Source organism: Aythya marila, assembly GCF_965140915.1.
Source record: "Aythya marila genome assembly, chromosome: Z".
Lineage (NCBI taxonomy): Eukaryota > Metazoa > Chordata > Aves > Anseriformes > Anatidae > Aythya > Aythya marila.
Genome location: NC_139080.1, coordinates 85,970,538 through 85,991,876, shown reverse-complemented (window position 1 = coordinate 85,991,876; position 21,339 = coordinate 85,970,538). Strand labels below are relative to the sequence as shown.

The window sequence follows — 21,339 nt, the reverse complement described above, 5'->3', positions numbered from 1 at the left end:
TGTGGGCAGCTGGTGGCAGCAAAGCTTTGAAGCTGTTAGAAGCTGGTGACATCCTACAAGGATCTCTGGCATTTGTGGAAATGCCAGGAAGGGATCAGGGATCTGGGAGGGAAGAGTGGCTGGAGACTGACTTTACAATTTACAGTTTTCTCTCATGAACATAAACTCATGTTGCAAAGGGTCCAATCCCAACAGGAGTCAGCATGCTTTGAATGCCAACTCTTCCTTCAGCCTTTCAAGTGCTAAACGCTGTTGGGTGCCCCTTTTGCTCATTCCTAGAAGCTTGTCTTATACATTGGTTTGCTTAATGCCCAAAATCCACTCTGAAATGTTAAACTTCAACAATTTGTTAGTTTGTTGTCAGGCTTACTACTCCCTGCAGGTTTCCTAGCCCCCCTTGCTCCTAGGATTTGTATATCTGTGGATCTTGCCACTTCCAGGTTTTCAAATACCACAGTAGGCAGGTTAGTAGATGATGAGAAAAGAAGTGGTGTGGAGAAATGCACGTGACGTGGTGACTGGTTAAAGTACGTTGTTTATGTTTTTCTCCAGAAAAGCACATAAATTCCATTAAACACCTATTTTTCATCTTCTCTATACAAGACATCTTGGCTATTTTTTCCTGCTTTGTTTGTAGGATTTAGTATAAATAGTATCATTTGTGATCCACTGTACCTTGTATGTCATGAGTACTCAGTGGGCAAGTTAATATTGCCTGAAGACTGGCAAAGTTCTGTGCTTCAGGCCATTTATTTTTTTCAGTTACTATTCTAACATTACATTAATCATCCGGATTTTGTATTTAATTTTAACAATAGTTTGTTTTCCTTCTTCATTCTAGGGTATCCTCATTAATTATCATTTCAGCTGATGAAGTTTCGTTATTTATTTCTCAAAAGTAAACTCACCTGAGGTGACTGAGGACAAGCTGATAGCTTTTTCTCCAAGGTCTTTTATTGTAAAGTAACTGCTGTATACATACAGTACACAGTCAAAGTTTTTGCTTTAAATACAGATGTTTGTTTTACTGAAAAAAAAAAAAAGGACATTTGTGTAAATATTTGCCTTTGAGCAACTCTTTTTTAATTTCTGCTATTCTATTCTGCAGTACGATATCAGAACATATAAGCCTCCAGAATGTGAACACCTCTAAGTTTTCAGTCAGAGTATAATTTACTGTGGTCCAGAATAAATATGTGCTTTTTTTTTCCTTCTGAGACATTATGTATGCTGGAGCTTGTTTAAAATGAATGTAGAACAGACTATGGTAGTGGTTAGACATTAAAATAACATTGTTACAAATTACCCTACATTGTGATTCTGCATATTCATGGACCCACCCCATCTTCATTAGATGGCTGAGCTTTAGATCCTTTCCAAACTTCCAGCAGTTTCTAATAAACAAGGAGGGATCTTTTTTTCCATTTCAATGAAATGAGCAGATATGGAGAAAACCAGCAGTGGAGCCTTTTCAGGCATTTCCCTGGATTTTTTCCCAGTTCCCGGTTCACATATCACTCCTTGCCCACTGTACACTCTTTAATTCTTTTTATATTGTTTTGCTTCAAATGCCAAGCTGTTTTTCTACTCCATGTAATTTTCCAAAAGCACAGTTTGAACTTTTTTTTTCTCCAGGAGAATTATATAAAAAATGTTTTTGAAAGTCTTTCTTCAATTTATTAATATTTGATAGACTTCTTGAATAACTGCAGCTACCATTTGAAATGTGCATGTGCATGTATATGCATTATCTTTGGAATATTATTTAATCTTTCTTGCTCTAGGCAGGATTTCTTTGGAACTGAAATAGCAGGACTCATGACATGATGATACTGTGCCTTTTGGTTTTGAGTGTTTGTAGTTCATTCAGTCATCATCTTGGTCACTACTTTGGGATTGAATCTCAAACTGCTTCCAAGACAATTTGCTTTAAATATTGGTCCCCTGTGAATAATGTTGCCCAGATCTCATATATTACTATTTTCATCCTGATTGCTGCAGATTCATGTTTCGAATGAAAGATTTTAGGCAACCGACACTTTCTGGCTTACATGAGCACTAAGCTTAATGTTCTTGTTGTCCAGATCAAGTTCTTTAGGAAAGAAATTTCTTTTAGGAAAGAAATTTTGTCTAATCATTGATCAGTCAACAGCCGTCAAGTATTTCAGATTTTAGGGCTTGATCTTCAGCTGGTATAAATTGTCAGGGTTTGGTTGAGCAGAGATAGCAAAATGCAGGTGCTGAGAATCTGGCCTGATGCTTTCAAGTCTCGGAGCAAGTTGCTCTTCACAAGTAGTGTCCCTAGCAAAACAGTTTCTTTTGCCTTAATTCATAACAAGTTCAGCTAAATTGCTGGAATCCAAAGCTGTCTTAAACATTTGATTGATTATTCCAATAGTGCTCTGTTTGGACAGCAAATACAAATGGTAAAGTCATGCCTTTATTCCTCTGCTCAGCAGTCCACTTGAGCAGGCTCAGACAGTTTAATGTTAACACTATGTATGCATATTTGGGTATGGAAACTTCAGAAGAAACCCCTTTTGATTTCCATAAAACAAAAACGTCAGAAGTCCATGACATGATCATTCTGAAATTCAAAGTGTTTTTTTATGTGTTTGATCTAAACATGTTGGTAATAACTGTAAGCATAGGAAGAAAAGGTCAGAGCAAACAGTCTGTTTAAAGAGATGGAAATTTTAGCTCAGGAAGGAGAGAGCAATACTCCTCTAACCAGTCTTTAGCAATGTGTAGTTACGTGTCTAAACTAAGGTAGTGGCATAGGAGGAGGATAGAGGAAGACAATATTCTTCCTCCTGAGAAGAATGGAGTAAGACTGACACTTTTAGAGAATAGTTCATGTTAGTTCTAAAACAGAAAACTAAGGCTGGAGTGCTGAATTCTTTTAGATCAGTATTTGATTCCTGTTTCTTTGCTGTGCTTCAGCCAGTTCTTGTGGTGACAGTTAATATGTTGATGGTGACATCTTTGAGGTTACCTTCTGTGGTCTTGCATTGGAGATGCAGGTCTTCTGGCAGTAGAAGCAATTACAGCTGCTGTCTCTTGGACTTCCCAGGTCTGGACAATAATTTAGTGTAAAATCATTATCTCTGTTTAGGTGAATGACTTATGTAAGAATTACAAGATCATTGTATGCTGTCAACATAGGACTGGGAAACTTCCAGAGACAGTGAAGTAAATTTAAATGCATACTTCGGTGCTGAGACAGTGTCCTAACTCAGAGTGGAAGTGATCTTGTAAAGCTAGTCTTTTTCCTCTGCCTACCTAAGAACATGTTTATTGTTATCATAATCTTTTCAAGGAGAAAATTAAAATTATGCTCTATATACAGTAAAACATCATATTAAGCTTTACATCTGCTACCTTCAAGCCAATTTTTCAGAACTGCAAATGAAATTTTAAATGACTGTAACTTCAGCAGAACTCCATAATCTTTTATATCAATGCGTGAGAGTGGTATAGACATTTATTGAAAGATAAATTTTGAGGTTACTTTAAACTTTCAAAAGAGAGCACCATATTATTTTGATGATGCATTCATGTTGGCAATGAGTGGACAACAAAAATGTGTGAGTCTAATTTAGATGAGTATCTTAAAAGTTCATATGTATCACTAATCACAACACTTCACTGTTCATTTTCTGATTTACCTGTTTCTCTCCTCCTAACCTGAGTTAAGAATTTTTACAGTAGCAGGTATGACGTGTTTCCAAGCACCTTCTTTTCAGGCTCTGAGTAGTGGGGCTATTCTTACTGAAAGTAGCTCTTTCTTTCAACAGATCTACCAAGCTCTTCACTTACCTTTTAAAGATTATGTGAACTTTGAGCTTTTACATACTTGAGCTTTGAGCTTTGACTTATTTGAGATTTGGGCTTTTACTTTTGATTTGTTATCCTTCACATCACAAGTAGAACTTCACAAGAACTTCACAAGTAGAACTTGAAGAATTGCATTAATGAACACACACTGTTAATTGCAATTATGTATTCAGTGTAGATAGAGGGTAAATGCTGATAGAATTGCTGTAATTTAAAATCCAGCTGTAAAGTCATGGTCAAAGTTTGTTTGTTAGTAGAACTTCAGGACTGTATTCTATCTAAATTAGCTATTGCAACCAGCTGGTGGACAATACAGCAAGATTCCTGCTTTATCCTCTCCTGAGTGGCATTGGTGTGACTGGTTACAAGAGGAATGCTAACGAGACCACTGCCAATCTCGAGTATAGTTCTTTCTGTCTTGCATGAACTAAGAAACTCTCTTGTTTAAATATAGTAGAATAGGATAAAGGTGTAAACAAGAGTCAGCCAAGGGAAAAAACTCAGGATTTTCAAAGTTGAACTTAAAGCAAATGCATCTGGTGGATTTCCGTCATCTCAATGCTTAATCCCACAGTCTGGGATTCTTAGTTATTTAAGCCTTCTACCAAAACAATGTAAAGAAAGCTACACCATTAGTTGGCATGACTTTTTGCCTCTGAATGTATCACCATGAACAAACAAGCTTCCATCCGTTTCAAGTAGTATGTTTGCTAAGACTATGTATGAAAAGAATATCTAAAAATGCTTACTGATAGCCAAAAAGGTACTGTACAATGAAAATTTCAGTGTTTGTTTCCTCACACTAGATGGCCCTTCAGTGAAATGGCATGTCACTCCCCTAATGGGCTCTATTGTGTTCATGTTCCTATTTTATTTGGTGTGTTACCTTCACTGTACTGAAATGTGCAGTGAAGGAAAGATCAGGAAGGAGCTGCATTGAGCAATACCATGCAACTTAGCAGAAAAAGATAAAAAAAATAGTATTGGCCAGAAAATTTTCATTTGAACTATATAAGAACTGCCATTAAAGTTCTTCTCTACTTCACAGAAACATCTAGCACCATTTTTCTCTAGAATTATTACTGCTATTCTTGACTTTTTTTTCTCCTGATTTTATATTTACGTTATAGCACTGCAGTAGTTCATTATATATATATTAAAAAAAAAAAAAAATCCTAATTCTTTATATAGGTCGTAGTGCCAAAAAGTCACAGAAGGTTCAAAATTATTTTTATCAACTCTCACTGTATGTTTGAGGAAGAACAGATTGTTGTAATATTCATGCTCACAGGCATGGTGTCTTCATAAGCAGTGAATCGTCAGTGTTTTTGTCCACATGTTTATATGATTTCCATTGTGCCTACTTTCTGCTGTTTTAAATATTGAATGCTCAGTAGGCAATAACATTTTATTGCTTCTTTCTTTAATAATCATGACCACAAATATAATTTCCCTCTGTAAAACACTAACCTTTTAATAATGATGTGGTTTTCTCTGTATTTTAGAAATCCTGATCCTGACTTCCATTTGGGCATCAGCAATTATTTTCAGTCCTGTTCTGCATGCACTGTTCTCTGTGGTAGAATGCACACATAAAGACCCATGTTAGCAAGTAGACTTGCTAGATGAAATTCTAGCATTTGTAAGCAACTGGGTTTTTTGTTTGTTTGGTTGGTTTTGTTTTGTTTTGTTTTAAATGCAGTCACTGAATGTGCTTTACCAGGTAAAAAAAGACAAAAGTGAAAAGTGAATTCCAGTTTAAAAAATCAGTTCTGATTCTCTAATGTAACCCTGAGATTTGATGTCCATGTTAAGTTGTGCGAGCACTGTGAGAAAGCCTGGTTCACCTGTTCCCTTTCAGGATGGTATGAGTAATACCCAGGTGTTTTTATCTATTTTTGGTGATACTAACGGTAGAACACGTGCTGGTACCTGTCTGTCTGGCATGCAGTCAGTCACTATTTAAAATAACTAAAAGTCTAGGACCTGAAGAGTTATGAGGTGGTTTCGTGGAAGGGTGGGATCTTATAAATCATTAAGCTCCCCCTGAAAGGTTTTAATCTCTTCAAGGGTCTTCCCAGAATTGATGAGACCAAACGGTTTTGGTACTCCACGGATGTCACCCTTCAAGAGGGAAGAGCAGATGAAACTACCTGACCCTCTCAGTTCATTACAGACATAATGGGGGAGGCCAGTTTCAGGTCACCCAGTGTGTCTTTCCAGGTCCTCTAGACCATGCAGCTTTACCTCACGATCTCACTTTCAAAGTCAGCCTGAATGTAACAGTATCATCATGGTTGTCTGACCTCTTTCCATTTCCCTGAGAAAAAGGTAATATAATGACTTACCCATCACCAAGTCTGAAGCCTTTTGATAGAGGTTCAGAAGACGTGGAGGAGATCAAAAGCCTCTAGAGCTGGATTAGTGTAGGCCTGCTGTCTTCTTCTTAGTGACCTTCCCAGAAAGCAGAGATTAGAACCTAGGAGGTAATTGGTGAGGCCATTAATCCCCAGTGACATGTTTTTGAGCAGCAGCCAGGCCATAGGATGGTATTCAACAGCCATTGTCTGCGTGCTCTCTCTGAGAGGTACTAATGAACCTTGACAGTAAAGGAGAAATGCATTTCGTACTGATATGTCTGGGCCTACTCGGCTGGTCTCCAAAAGGAGGTCTCCACAGGTACCACAACCCCAGCACATGGCTGAGACTTGCGCTGGGGGATGACACCTGTGACTACAGATGGTGACGCTCTACTCTGGAGGACTGCTGTTAGTTGAAATAACCTGCAGCAGTTTTTAATAGAAGTTCTTCCCCTATTCAAGTAACAGAGAGCTATGGGTTTGCTACTAAAGCCAAGGAATGGTAAGGGTAATTCCTCACCAAACTCCCTGTCACTGATGATTCTGTAGCTGCAGGTAGTGGCACATGCAAAGAGCAGTTTTTGTGTCTTGTTGTAGTCAAGTAACAAGATCAACAACAACAACATTTTCTTACAGCTTACCCAGTATATACAGTGGCTCTCAGGCAGAGATGGGGTGGTGTCCTTTCTGTGTCTCCATTACAAGTCAGCCAGGCTTTGTCTCAGTCATTTTCCCTTGCACAGAATTTATCATACTCACTTTCACAGCAAGGGGTATTTAAGGAAGATCCTTATGGAGTCTCTGTCTTTTCCAGACAGCATCTCCTTGAAGTCTCAAAATTTACTCATATTCTAGATAAAATGCTCCTGTGATTCTTGTTTTTAAGACCTGTCTCTTTCCCTCCAACATAGCAGTTATTAATAGGACAGTTATCTACCATAAGCAATTCGGAGCTTTATTCTCTATATTAAAAATGTCTCCTTTCACTTAAAGCTCTTTCTTTTTCACTACTTTAATTCCATTAACTTCAGCAAAGTTTACTTTCGAGTCTGGCTTATTTATTCTTCCTGCTTTCCCTGTCTTTTGAAATGTTTGTTTTGTAAATGCACTTCAACCTAGAGGAGAGAGAGGTTTAGGGTTAGAGATATAATCCTTTCCTAAATCACCCTATTTTATCTCATGGGATCAGAAGCATAGCCCACTAAATAAAGAGATTCAGACAACATGGTTTGTATTCAGGTTTTGAAGTGGGTTAGCTCCACAAAGTCTAGAGGAAACCATTTACTTTGTTTTCACCAAATGAAAAATACAGTTATAGCTGAAAATTGTGTACAAGAATTAAGTTTAATTATTGGTCAAACACTATATCAATCTGTAATCTGCAGTTCACTATGAAGTAGAAGGAGGACATGGTTTCAGTCTTTGGGTTCATTCCCTTTTGTAAATTCAAGTCAGACTATCAGCATGAATTTGACATTGCTTTCACAGTTTATGCTTAAACACATCCCCTGGCAAATATCTTGCTTTTCAGATACCTTAAGCCTTCTGCAAGCAAACAAATCATGGAAATTAAATAGTAATAAAACTGTTGATAGCTTTGTATAATAAATTTTATCTACTATTTAAATGGCAATTATTTCCAGAAACTTGGCAATTGTAGCCATACAAATGATGAAATTGATTCCAGTCACAGCCCATCTTTCTTTAGAAAGGAAATACCAGTAGTGTTTGAAAAATGGATTATTAAGAGCCTTGGTTTGCTCAAGGTGGCTCATATGTTGTATTTGCTAACACAGCATCTTGCTGGAAGAAAATAAACGCAGCTTTTCCTTAGCCCAGATTATTTTCTCCACAAATCTTTGGAGCAGGAAATAAAAAACATCTAATAGTTCTGGGGCATGTGGAATTAGTTTAAGAAAAGCTGAGCCCTGATCCTTCTGACCGCCTCCACTTTCCTGTGCTGTTTTGTCTATTCCTGCCTCAGAATATGTCAACAAATTTTCTTTAAGTTCAGAAGGTACAGGGAGGGTGGAAATAGTGATTCTTTTTCTGTCTCCTTCTGTCTCTTGGTTTTCTTTTTTTTTCTTTTTTTTTTTTTTTTCCTTTTTGTGTGTGTTTGTTTTAAGGGGATGATTTAAAGCAGATGTATTTTCAAAAAAGGTACAAGTTTGTCTTGTAAAATATTTGTTAAGAAAAATAGCCTCAGGACCTCTTAAAGTAAACCTTGTTGAGTTCTATAGATATCACAAAATGTACTATTTTTGTTACATTGACATAATTCTTTTCTCACACAATTTGATTATAAATCAAGATAACTTTACAGAGAGGACTGAATCTAAACTGAAGAGACAAAGCAGACAAATATCTGTGATTTCTGTATGGCTTATTGCTTACCTTTGCAGTACTAGAAAACAGATTATTCATATTTCTCGAGTACTGGAAGTATGTTTTACATGAATGAATAGAAGAGATATCTCTTTCCTGATAAGAAATGAAATGCACTGGATATATGCTGTACCTCCTCGGAAGCTGTATACCTGAGGACAATAATATTCTCAATGCCAAGGCTTCAAGGGTGTCATAAATACTACAGAAATTATATCAAAAATAACTCAGTGTTGCTGTACAGCACTGGATATGGTTGCTATTGGTGGCTGTGATTATGGTCATCCACAAAAACACTTCTTTGTGATGTAAATAATTATTGCTCTTAACTGAGAACAGAAGGCTTCTCATGTTGCTTGAGAAACTGACTTTTCTCTTGTCTCTGAGTTGTTTTGTTTTCTTAAATTACGCTCCATCACTGGAAGTAGTTTTGCCATTCCTGTCTGTCTCTCTCTCTCTCATGATTGTTTATTTTTCGACAATCTGTGTTTTGTAGCTAAATTCTTTGAACATCTTTACAAGAAATCTTGACAAAATAGTTGCAGAACCAGTGTCACTAGAATAACTTCAGATGAGTTAATGTTAAATGATGTTTTCCTCATCCAAACTGGTTTATAAAAGCAGCAAAAATAACAACAGAATAAGTGAACCAACAGACTGGCTGCTAGTAAAGCATCAGAAAAAGAAAAGAAAAACAAAATGCAACCTATGCTCCTTTCTTAGGTACTGGACTTCGGAGTCGATTACAGAGAACAATGTAGTATGTGGGTTTTGGTAGCAAAATGCTAAGGAACTCTTTTATCAAATATTTTACTGCCTTTTGCAAGTTTTGAAATATTTTTCATTACATTTCTTATTTTGAGAAAACACTAATTAAATTTGAACTAGATAGTGTAATATGTCATTGATCCATTGGAAATATTGAACATATAGTTTTGACTTTCCATGTGGCTCAGGAAAAAATAATAAAAAAAAAAAGTCAATTTTGTCTCTGGGGCCTAATTTTAAGCCCATCTAATTCTAATTTTGTGAGAGTACATTGGGCTTTGTGTGGACTTGATGTTACAGCCTGCCTGGGTTTAGAGATAGAAAGCTTTTTGGGGAGAAAGAACAGACTGTCAGAGCAGGAGGAGGCCCTGGTGAGGGAAGGTCCATGGAGGGCATTGATGTGCCATGCAGCACTTTGTTGGTGTCATCCACACCACCGATAGATATATGGTTCTTCTAGGAGGCAAAGTCTGCTCGAGTTGGCAGACAGGAGGACAACATTTGCTGTTGGCAAATCTGTCAAAGACTACAGTAAACATCTTAATGAGGGTGGGAACTTTTTGGAAACAAATGGTCACTCTGTTTTTGGGGAAAAAAAAAATAATAAAAAAAAAAACACATTTTTAAGAGGAAAAAAAAAAAGGAATATTGGTGTTAAAGAAAAGAGAAATTATGGTTAGGCTTTTATATTTCCATAAATTGATGGCTTTAAATCTGATAGCATGTAGAATACTAAGTAAGGAGATAATCAAATGGCTTCCTAGAACGATGCCTCTCCTGCATCTTTTTGTGGCTGCCATTTTCTTAGCTTCTGGAGCCACGGACTGCACTGACCATACAGTGAAGGCAGTCAGAGCTTTGTCTCCCATACTTTTCACGAACTGGAATGTTAATACAGGAAAAGGGGGAAGAGAGAAGCATGCTCACTGTCCAAGCAGAATGGCAGGCAGCATGGATGCACAATCGTGGCTCTTCTGGCACTGCTGTGCACATGGTGGGAACCAGGCCTCAGACCAAGCCGTGAGAGCCTCAGGTTTCCCATGCAGAGCTGCTATCTGCCTGGCACATGCATCAGCGAGATAACAGGCATCCTGAGAAAATGCTTTATTCCACCTCCTGGCTCTTGTTGCGTGAGAGGCTGCACAACATAGGTAGTCAGCACCCTCAACACATTTATAACCTGGAGGCCTGGGTTACTGAAATGCATGTTTAGGAACTGATGCAACAACAACAAAACCATGTGGTACTAAGTATATATACAACGTCTATTTCTGATATGCACTGTTTAAAGGGTTTAAAGGACAAAGGGATAAATCTGTAACACATGCACTTCTGAAACTTAATGGTTGGATGCATGTCATGCTTCCTACAGCCAGATATGTTTTATATACAATTACTACAATTACTACTTTTTTTTTTTTTTAGGACAGTGAAAAAAAAGGATTTATGAATAAACTGTATGCGATCCAGGAGGTGTGTGTTAGTGTCCAGAACGTCCTTGATGAAGTGGCTTCCTTTGGAGAAAGGGTAAAGAAGTAAGTGCTGTTGTGGGTGCTGCATTGCTCTCTAGTACTGTTCATATTTCTCCCAAGCTGAGAAGCAAAGTGTTAGACCCTCTACTCCTTACCCCCCCTCCTTTTTTTTTTTTTTTTTTTTTTTTTTTTGAGGTGGGGGGGATGGATTCCAGTTTTGGCCAATCTGTTGTTAAAACTCATCTTAATTTACTTTGTTCTATGGCAGCTCTGAGTTAATAACAATCCAGTCATGTTTGTTTTGGAATTTGGAAATGTATTAATTGGGGAGAAAAACAAACAAACAAACAAACAAACAAACAAAAAAACAAAAACAGAAGTAAGGCACTGAAGTGAAACAGAAAGAGAATCTTATTGTAAATCCTAACAGTAGTTATTTAAAAGTACTAATAAAGATGCAGTTTTGAGAAAGGAAATAAGCAGAGCTGAATCGGGGTATCAGAATTTAAGGACATATGTATGTTCAGTTGCGGGAAATGTTCTATTTATGTAAGTTAGCAAAACCTTTCCTCCTGGATTATATGTAATTTATAACAACTTATACATGATATATAAGAATTGCCAACAAATTTAGACATTAAGCAAGAGAGGTTTTGAGATTTATGACAGGAAGTTTGGTGTATTTTTGGCATGGTCACTGAGCAGCAGTCTAAGGATTTTTATTTGAGATCAGAAGGGTTCCAGAAACGCTGTCAGCTGAGAAGCAGGGACAGAATTGACTTGGCTTTCTGCCCTCCGAAAGCTGAGAGCAGAGCCTTGCAAGATGAAAAGTTGGGAGCAGAGCATTCACAACCTCCTTTCCACTGCGGGCAGGAAGGGTATGCAGAAAGGTGACCTGCGGGCCGTACAGACTTAGAAAACCTTCACAGGAGACTTTGCTATAAAGTTTCTGCTGATGCGCTCAGCACATCTTAAAGGAAAGTTAAAGCTGTGTATTTCTGCTTGTTTTGGGTATGCTCTATGAGCACAAGGCAACCTTTTTTTTTTCCCTTCCTTTTTTTTTCCACTGCTCCATGCAACGTGCCATGCCTTGGTGTTCCCAATTATGAGACCACAGCTCATGCAAAAGGATATGGCCCCAAAATAAATAATGTGTGTTTTAAGGGAATTTTAGAAAATTGATACATTGGGTGGAGGTCAGCCTGCAGGGAACTTAAGAGTCATCTCTCCTCCTGTTCTGCCTTGCTTTTTTTAATCTATTAGCAATGGCAAACATATCAGAATCAGGATAAAGAGGAGGTTGCCACTGATGTGTTTAAGAGCAAAGGCTCTAATGGGAAAACCTGGGAAGCATTCCCGTGGGGACGCTTCCAAACAGGCTGCATTCACAGCAGCAGAGGCAGATGTAAGCACATTATATTGCACAAGTTTTCCAGACAAGCAAAATGAGCCTCTGTGAAAGAAGTCTTTTATCAAAAGGCTGCTTACGGAAGTTGCCTTGATGATTAAGTTTCTCAAATCATGCACTTTGGAGGTGGGGTTTGTTCTATTATATACCAGATGAGAGGAACAGAATTTTCTAAGCAGAGTGAGACCGAATCTTCCTATAAATCTTTGTAATTTGTTCCTAAAACTATAATGGGAAACCTGTACTGAATGCTGTGCTAACACAGCACATAAGGAGGTTTGCTAAGTGAGGAGCCAGTGTTCCCACACATGGTGTGTCTGTGATCCATTGCACAAAGCCGAGTCACAGGAACATGAGCAGACCCTCAACCTTCTGTTCATCCCAAATGCATGCAGAAGAGGGGGAAAGAGCAGGTGTCCCCTGAGGAGAAAGGGAGTGATCCTACACCAAGTGACACTACATAATGTTCACTCTGGAGACATGTCAAAATTGCCAGGGAGAAAAGAAGACAAATAAACACAGGAAGCCAGAGCTCATTATGAAAAATATGGCTAGCAATTCAGATAATTGCAATTATTCAGCCAGAGAAGCCAAAATAATGTAATCACACTGATTGGGCATATAGTTAGTGGTAATACTTTAAAGAGTATCATCAAGCTACTTAGAGCCAAAGCCACATTTTCCTTCTGGATAAATGTCATGCTACACCTTTGACATGGTGGTGCCTTCAAGAAATGATCCCACTTAGCCCAGCTCCCTTTCACTGGAGATCCCATGGGACAATATGTATTAATTGGCCATCTGGCCTTTCTCTCTTCCTTGCTTGCAGAGGTTGGAGGGCCACAGCGTGGCTGTTTTAAGACCTATTAGCTTTCACCTCCTCCCTGTCCATACCTCAACCTCTGTAAAATGAGGTGATCAGCAGTTTTGTATCACACCATAGAGTTTTGGAGCCTTATTAAGGACTTTTTTAATATGGGGCTTTTTTGTAAAGTGCCCTGAAACCCTGATGGGATCCCAGAAGTCTTATTCCTTTATTTGTAAAAAAATATGCATTTGATTTGATTTTATCTGGAATGATCTAGTTTATTTCTTTAGCTTTTCCTGTAATGTACTTTATCTTACGCCACTCACTTTTTTACCTTCCTTCCTTTTCCTCCTTCTTCATTTTCCCACTCAGAGTAGGTGTTTTTGTCTTTCTTTCATCCTCTAATGTTGCATTATCCCTGGTTTTGGGACCAATTGTTCTCTCCCCTCCTTTTCCCTAACACTTTACCTACCCCTATTCTGGTCAGGGGAAAATGAGTGGAAGACAAGGACCTGTGCTGCCTGCACATTTGCAGAGACAGAAAATGTTTGTTCTGTCCAGTGCCTGGGGACAGGCACTAAAATTTTCATAAAGCCGAGTAGTGCTTCCTCTGGAAGACAGGTGCAGCTGGGCCAGGGAGAGGTGCCATCCAGTGGGGAAGTGAGTGACACTGGGACCTCCTTCTATTTTCATAGCATCATAGAATGGCTCGGGTTGGAAGGGACCTTAAAGGTCTTATAACTCCAACCCCCTGCCATAGGCAGGGATGCCACATGCTAGATCAAGTTTGGCAGGGCCCCATCCAGCTTGGCCTTGTACACCTCCAGGGATGGGGCATCCAGGTCCAAACCCTTCTCTCGATGGTGTCCAGCGCCCATGCATTCATTTGTAGTTTCAGTTCATTGTCATCGATGGAAACTGGCACTCCTCCCCCTTCCTGCCCACTATTCGTTCTTTTATTGACTCTGCTGGGTGACCAATGCTCTGACTTTTATTAATTTTTCACTTAGCACATTCAACTGGACTGTTCCATTCTTGAGCTGGCTGGCAATAGTTGCCCTCTGTGTGTTCACAATCATCCTGTATTTCATTCCACTGAGATACATTGTCCTTGTCTGGGGTAAGTAAAGCCTTTTTTTAACTGTCTGCACCACTTAGAAAAAATGTTTTTTAAGGGATGAATTATATTGTCAGTACTTTTCTGTATTTATGATCATGAAGCTGCTCCGTGATGGAAACAGACAGGTTAGTTAAAAATCACAACTGCGTAAAGATTTAGGCCCACCTGCAAAATGCATTTTTCTTGGCTGGCATTCTAGACTTCATCATACTATAAACATGTAGCCATGAGGATTCTTCATATATCAAAGTGTAGCTTTGTCTAGATATTACTCTGATTTATTTTCACCACTTATACACAAACAGAGGCATTTCAATCTATATAGTGCATTTAGGACAGTATGCCTTTTTTACTGCAGTACTTTATCTTGTGAAAGTGTATGTAAACGTAGCAACAAGAAACCTGTTTAAAGGGTCACCTTTAGTCTGACAGAAAGGTGCATGTGCTATCTGGCCAGTTGATAATGAACAGAAACTGAGAGGGTGGGGCAGGGGATTCTGGGGAAGGGAGGGGCACTGTGATTGAGTCAAGCTCTCATTACTTGTCCTTATATTTATCCTTTATACTGATTTTAAACAGTACCATTACTTCATCTGTTGTAAATAATGCCATAAGTCTGCATTTGTTCATTTTTAATACATCTTACATCACCAGCAGCTGTACCCTTACTCAGTCATATAAACCTATGAAGAGTTAAATCTTTCTGAAGAAAATAATCATGCCTTTATGTAAAACAAAACAAAACAAAACAAAAAAAACTTTTGAATATTCAGGACACAACGTAAAATCATTGAACTGACTGAATATTATTCTTATAATATATCAGGCAGAATTATTACTATTCATACAGTCTTCACAAATCAGTGCATCAGAATATATAAAATTGAGAAGGATCAATAATGAAGATTTTAACAAAACACAATATTGAACTGAAAGAAATGACTATATGGGCTTAGTGTTAAGAATTGCCTCAGAATTTCATTAATTCCCCAGAAACCCAACATCACTTGGGTGCAACCCAAGCTCTTAGTTTATTCCCAAAATTGCATGGTTCCTCACAGAGACAAGATGGTAGGTCTTTTGTTTAAAGAACTTGATCAATGTCCTTGTTCTGCATTTTCTTGGACACATCTTGTACACTCAATTTCATACATTCCCTTGATTTCATGCAAGAAATTAAGCTTATAATACCCCTCCAAGACCCACAAAAGTATTAAATCTGCATTGTTGTGTGAAAGGCTATACTGACACCTATCCCTGGCAATACCTTGGAAGGTACTACACTTACCCACAGATGTAAGCTCATGTCTCTGTCTCAGGTAAGCCAGAGCCTTGACTTCCAAACTCGAGTCCATGCCTCCCAAACCATTGATGAATAGCAGAATCACTGTTTTAGATGCACCTTGCTCTCTTCCCCTCTCTCTTTCATTTCCACCTCTCACAACTTACCTAGTCATACAACTTCTAGCCCCTTTGGCTCATTAGAGGTTACAGTTTCATGGTTTTCATATTCATTTCAGTTTAGGCAACTTCTTGTTCAGCATATGTGTGGAGATACCTTCATTAGGTACCTCCACATACCTTCATTTCCCTTGCATCTTGCTGGGAGATGGGAGAGGTACTGCATAGCTGTTGTTCCAGCAACCCAGACCTCCTTGGGGATGTAATGCATTAGTGCAGAGCCATGTCTTGCTGCATGAAGGGAGCAGGTCTCCTTTCAAAAAGGTCTCATTCCAAACAAATGCCTGTTTTCTCCGTTATTCTGTTTTTCTAGCCTCCCCTGTGTACAAATATTTCTTCATTCTATGCATATATCCTGCACTTAAAAGAAACGATTGCTGTGGTTTGAGTTTCCATAGGAAACCAGGCCACTCTGTGGTAGCATCTGCCCATTTCATTCTTTGGGGAGGTGTGTGTTTTCTTTTGTTTTGTTCTTTTAATGAAAATTCCTCCATACTGTAGTTAGGCTTATGTATAGTTGTCTTTCTACTGTGAATCCACAGGGGCTGCCCATTTTGGCCTGCCCTGGTAAGAAATCCTTGGTTCTTTGCTTCCTATCCCTGTTTCTCCCTCAGCAGACTGTCGGTCCTTGAACTTGTCCTTGAACATCAGCTCCAGTGGAGTAGGAACCCCCTCTGCACTCTAATCCCATTCATAGCAGTGCACGGCCCTGGTAGCTGCTACAGCTGTTTATATGAGAGAATGTAAAGAAAATAACTTCAAACTGAAAAATTTCAAGCTTTTAGAAAAGATATAATCCTCTAGTTGTATTTTACTTGTCCTGTAGCATCCTGGATCATCTGTTCTGCTCTTCACCTTTCTCAAGCCCTGACTGTGATTTATTCATGCATTTGCTTTCACAGGGAGGCTTGCTCTTTTCAGTATGAGTAACAAATGATAAGGCAAGGCCAAAACAAGTCTAGAATTCACTAGTGGGTGGTCTAGTGGCCATGTGCAATAGACAGTGGGGTAGACCTTGAATTTCTCAGTAATTTGCTGGTGTAAAGAATCTTCTTTAACAAATGTCTTTGAATCCCACATATTCTTTAACAGTACTTATTGTTTAATCTAGTGATAAAAGGATTTTGGTGATCTCCTGTCTTAACCAAATTGCTGAGAATTCATTCAGTGGACACCCCTGACTATTACCAAGCCTACTGCTAGTGCACTGTGTCCTGAAGCTTAATGTCCTTGCTAAAGCTTTCTGAAAGGCCTAGGCACCAAAGACTTCCTGGAAGATAAACGGGATTATCTTATCTCTGATAGCCTTGATAAATTACACAGAGCAGCACATTTTCAAATGCTGTCCTAGCTTTCTGCTGCTCAAACAAGAATCTGTCCAGTTTGTACCATTCCTGGCCATGATTTAGGTGTGTGCTCCCAGAGCCCACACACGAGATTCTTGCATGAATCCGAGCTGGTATGCTGGTATGTCATGGTATGTAAACAAGTTTAAGTTAAAAGCCTACTTTTAGCTTAGTTTGGGGAGGATTTTCGTGGTGCCTATGAATGCTAATTGTCAAACTGTAAGGCTATGAGGTCTGGAAGAACCATTGTGTCCATTGGATGTGCCATCAGATCATCTCTATCTGTCATCTTCAGACAGAAGTTTATGAAATCTCTTCTTAAGCCTTCACATGATGAACTGCTTCCCATCTGATTCACCATCCATAGCATTAGAAAGATGTTCCTTGCATCTAGCCTGAGTTTTCTATCCTGCTAGTAAGCCCTCTGTTACTTGTCCTATCACCACAGAGATATTCCTCATTATTCCTCTCATTCTTCCATCTTCTGCGTCATAACCATGGTTTCTGTTGTAAGGGGAGTTCTCAGTCAAATTTGTTTTAAAGACAGTATTAGAGGAATTAAGTACATCACTTTACCTTGAATCACAGGGAACCACAACAGCAGATAATGGCTTTTAGAGCTTGAGTTTATGGTTTATGCATTAATTAGTTAATGCTACTCTCAGACTTTGAAATTGATCCTAAGATCTTTCTCAGTACTTTGTCATTAAATATATACACAGTTTAAAAAAATGGTGAAAGTAACATGTGAATGCTCACTTTTGCAGGCATCAATAAATTTACGAAGAAGCTTCGAAGTCCATATGCAATTGATAACAACGAGCTGCTTGACTTCCTGTCCAGGGTTCCTTCAGATGTGCAAGTGGTGTGTATATTTTTAAGGTGTCCATACAGTTGCTAATTTAATATATAGCATCATCATTTTCTGTTTTTTGTTTGTTTGTTTTTGTTTTGTTTTAATCTGATTGTTTTGATTTGACCTTCACTTTCTTTGGCACAAAAAAGAAATTCAAACTCAAGCTGGGGATAGTCTGTGAACCTTAGGGAGTCTGTGGTACTTTGTCCAGTGAGGAGTTAACTACTACCTCAGTTATACTTAATGGGAAATCAATAAAAGGACAAGTATTTGGGAGATGGTAGTAGGTGCTAGAGCTTGTGTTAAGCAGCCTCCAGACTGTGTACTGTGAATCTTATTGGGATGAGGCACTGCAAGTTTGTTGTTTTTTTGTTGGAAATGTTGCTCCCTGAGGCCACTAGGACATGCAGACAGGCAAAAGAAGGATCAAATGATGGAGGAGCTGCACATGGGTAGAGTCACCAGCAGGCAGCTTTGCTCAGTGTCCCAAGTACTTCACAGCCTGTTTTTTCTAAAGTGAAAAATTTTGGCTACAATTCAACTGTGACCATAAAATTCTTTAAAAGTGAGCCAGTTATGAATTATAAGCTTTTATAGTGCAGTACACAACCCCTTGTGAAGGTGCAAGCATTAAGATATGCTGGGCACATAAATCATCTCCAGTATCATGAAGATTACATGCTGTCCATCTTTCTAGGTAACAATTTCGGTTCAGAGCTGGCTTGAATTGGAAGCACATGTGCATATGTCCAATCTGAATTTGACCCCCTCTGTGGTAGGCCTTTGAAAATAAGTATGTTTTTAGGAAAAAGATTGCAAAGAATATTCATCCAAAACGTTAAAGGTGATAGTCTTTATTTTCTGTTACATCTCACAGGGGTATAAAAAAAAAAATAAATCTCCAGGCAGAATTTTCCTAATGGTATTTTTTCTCTTACTTTAGGTCTGTTGTTCTGTTGTTGTTGATTCACAGCTGTAGACCCCATATAGATTGCAGGGGGATAGTTTTCATTTTTTGTTTTCTTTTGTCTTGGAAAAAAAAAAAAAGAAAAGAAAAGAAAAGAAAAAGAAAGAAAATAAATAAAAAGAAATCTTTCTTTCTTCCTTTTTCTTGCTGGTGGCCACCTGACCAGTTTCTGAACATTGTGTTTAAACAGGTGCAATATCATGAACTGAAACAAGATCCCAGTCACAGCCCAAGCAAGAGGAAGAAAAACAATCCTGGCTAGCCAGCTTCATGTATTGAAGAAACTAGCATCTGCTGGGGGAAGATAAAAGGAGAAGCCTACAGCCTAAGCAGCATTTCCTTTCTCTAAGCTTTTTATTTATTTTGCCTTTTTATCTAATGGGGAGAATTTGTAAATACTGTATAAAGGCATTTCTCATTGACTATATACTTAGCACTGTAAAGACACATTTGATGAAGGTTTCAAGTAGGGCTTTTGCTGATTGAAAGGCTTGTTAGAAATAGTGTGACACGTTAAAGAAATCAATGTAGAATGGTAAATACGCACTGCTACTCAATGGTCAGAGATATCTGAAATATTCAAATCATGATGATTAAATCTACAAAGGGTGTAAATTTAAATCTGACTCAAAAATTCTGTAAAATTTTATTTGTGAACCTTAGTATTTTTATCCAGTGAGCCACCATTACAATTTTCTATGTTTTATACATCTCAGCAGAAACACAATGTAGTGAAACCTACTGCACTTAAGTTTTAGCAAATTTTTTTGAACTCCAGACTGTGGTGTTAACTCCTGGTGCAACATATTCCTGTGCAGTAGGGCTGCCTGTAAGCTAAAGAGAAACACCAAATCCAGATGTCTTTCTGGAGCTCCCAAAAGAACTTCCTGCCATTTTTATCATTCCATTATAAGACCTAAAAATCTCTGTCTCTCTCAAAATACTGCCAGGTTTGTAATTGATTGCCTATCTGATTTTTTTATACGTACCAGTAATCTTCATTTGTACTACATAGTTTAGTGAATGAAGTCCATAGTTCTGCTGTAATGGAAATACTATCAAACTAACTCCATATTGCTTTGGGTGTCATGCTATGAACACCTTTTGTGCACATAACTATTTTAATAGAGAAATCTTGCAGAAAATGTTTTTGCTTTCAAATCACAAGGTCATACTTATATGCTTTATTATATAACACATTACCTGTTACCAATGTGAAATGTAGTGTAGAGGAAAAAATGCAGTTGTGGTTAAACTGATATACCAGTTTTATTTCCTTAGCTAATAATGTAGTCAGTTCTTCTGGTAACAACTGTGCCCTACTGCATGGAAACTGCGTTATTTTATAAATTGAACAAAATTTAGAGTAGGAAGGTTTACATTTCAGAGGTTTTAGTGGCCACTTCATAACGAGTGCTTGGGGATATATTCTGATACCTGCTTGTAGACTTTCACGCTCAGGTCCCCATGTAATGAGCAGAGAATTCATTCCTAGGGGACTACCTGTGCACAGCTCTTAGCCGTAGCTCCCAGTGACTTTAAAGGGGATTTTTGCCCAGGTGAGAGCTGCAGAATTCCGTCCTCAAGAGGAGTTCTTCCTGTTGCTCTCTGTGGGTTACCTCTCATTGGTTGCAATTGATGATAAAGTTATATTGCACTACTCTAACAATACTTTTTGAAAAGACTATTTAGAAATACTTTGCAAGCAAATGTATATATATTTCTCTAAAGAATTCTATGTTAGCTGCATTGCTCATGAAAGATCATTCTGACTTTGTTTATTTTACAGATATGTTGATAGCCAGTTTCTGATATAACAGTTATTTTGATCTTGTTATTTGTATGTTTGAAAGAATGCCACTCAAGTAACTGTTCTGTAGAAAGTCTTAGACCTAAATATGCTCTTGTTACATCATGATTTTTAATTAATTAATTAAATGAATTTAATTAATTAATTAAATTAATTAATTAATTAATTTGCAAAGCTTACTTAACCACCTTTTCGTTATATGTTGCCCAAAGAGCAGCATACTATTGATGAAGAAAGATTCACTGACAAGCCTTCTTTGTTAAAAAAAGCTAAACAAACAAGCAAAAAAAAAATTTCTACTCGACAAAGTGCGAATATTTGTTGCCAGTTGTCACTTATGCAAAGTTCTTTGATACATTGCAAGCCTTGTATTTTCTTAATATTACCCTTCATTCTGTGTGCAATCTCCTGTTGTGTTGCTTTTTTGTTTTGTTTTGTTTTGTTTTTTCTCTGTACTCAATTTCAAGTGTCCTATGTGGTGGTAATGTCTTGACTTATACACATTTACTGCATTAAACACAGTTTTAAGCATCTCTATACTAATAGCAGGAAGCATCTTTTTTTGAAGTTCTACAGTATCATTTTCCCTGAGTGGCATGAAGGACAAGTGAATGAAAGCACCGTATTTCTTTGTGCAGGATTTCAGTGTTTTAAGCTCAAAAACATGTAAGTGCATGGGCAGAGGAAGGAGGCCATAAGTTTGTTGAAACTTGCTAAGCTTCTGTTAATGCCTCAGTCTTT

General features: G+C 38.0%; 1 protein-coding gene across 4 annotated transcripts in view; it reads left to right on the top strand.

Moving 5' to 3' along the window:
• MCTP1 (multiple C2 and transmembrane domain containing 1) overlaps positions 1-21,339 on the top strand; it is a 281,268-nt gene extending 259,929 nt beyond the window's left edge. For 3 of the 4 annotated variants that reach the window (XM_082784283.1, XM_082784284.1, XM_082784282.1), the window contains 4 exons: positions 10,776-10,885; positions 14,049-14,158; positions 17,733-17,830; positions 18,979-21,339. In XM_082784283.1, coding sequence (XP_082640409.1) covers positions 10,776-10,885; positions 14,049-14,158; positions 17,733-17,830; positions 18,979-19,050 — 390 coding nt within the window. In that variant the 3' untranslated portion in view covers positions 19,051-21,339. The remainder of the gene's footprint in view (positions 1-10,775; positions 10,886-14,048; positions 14,159-17,732; positions 17,831-18,978) is intronic. The other variant, XR_014319422.1, reaches the window with a different exon arrangement.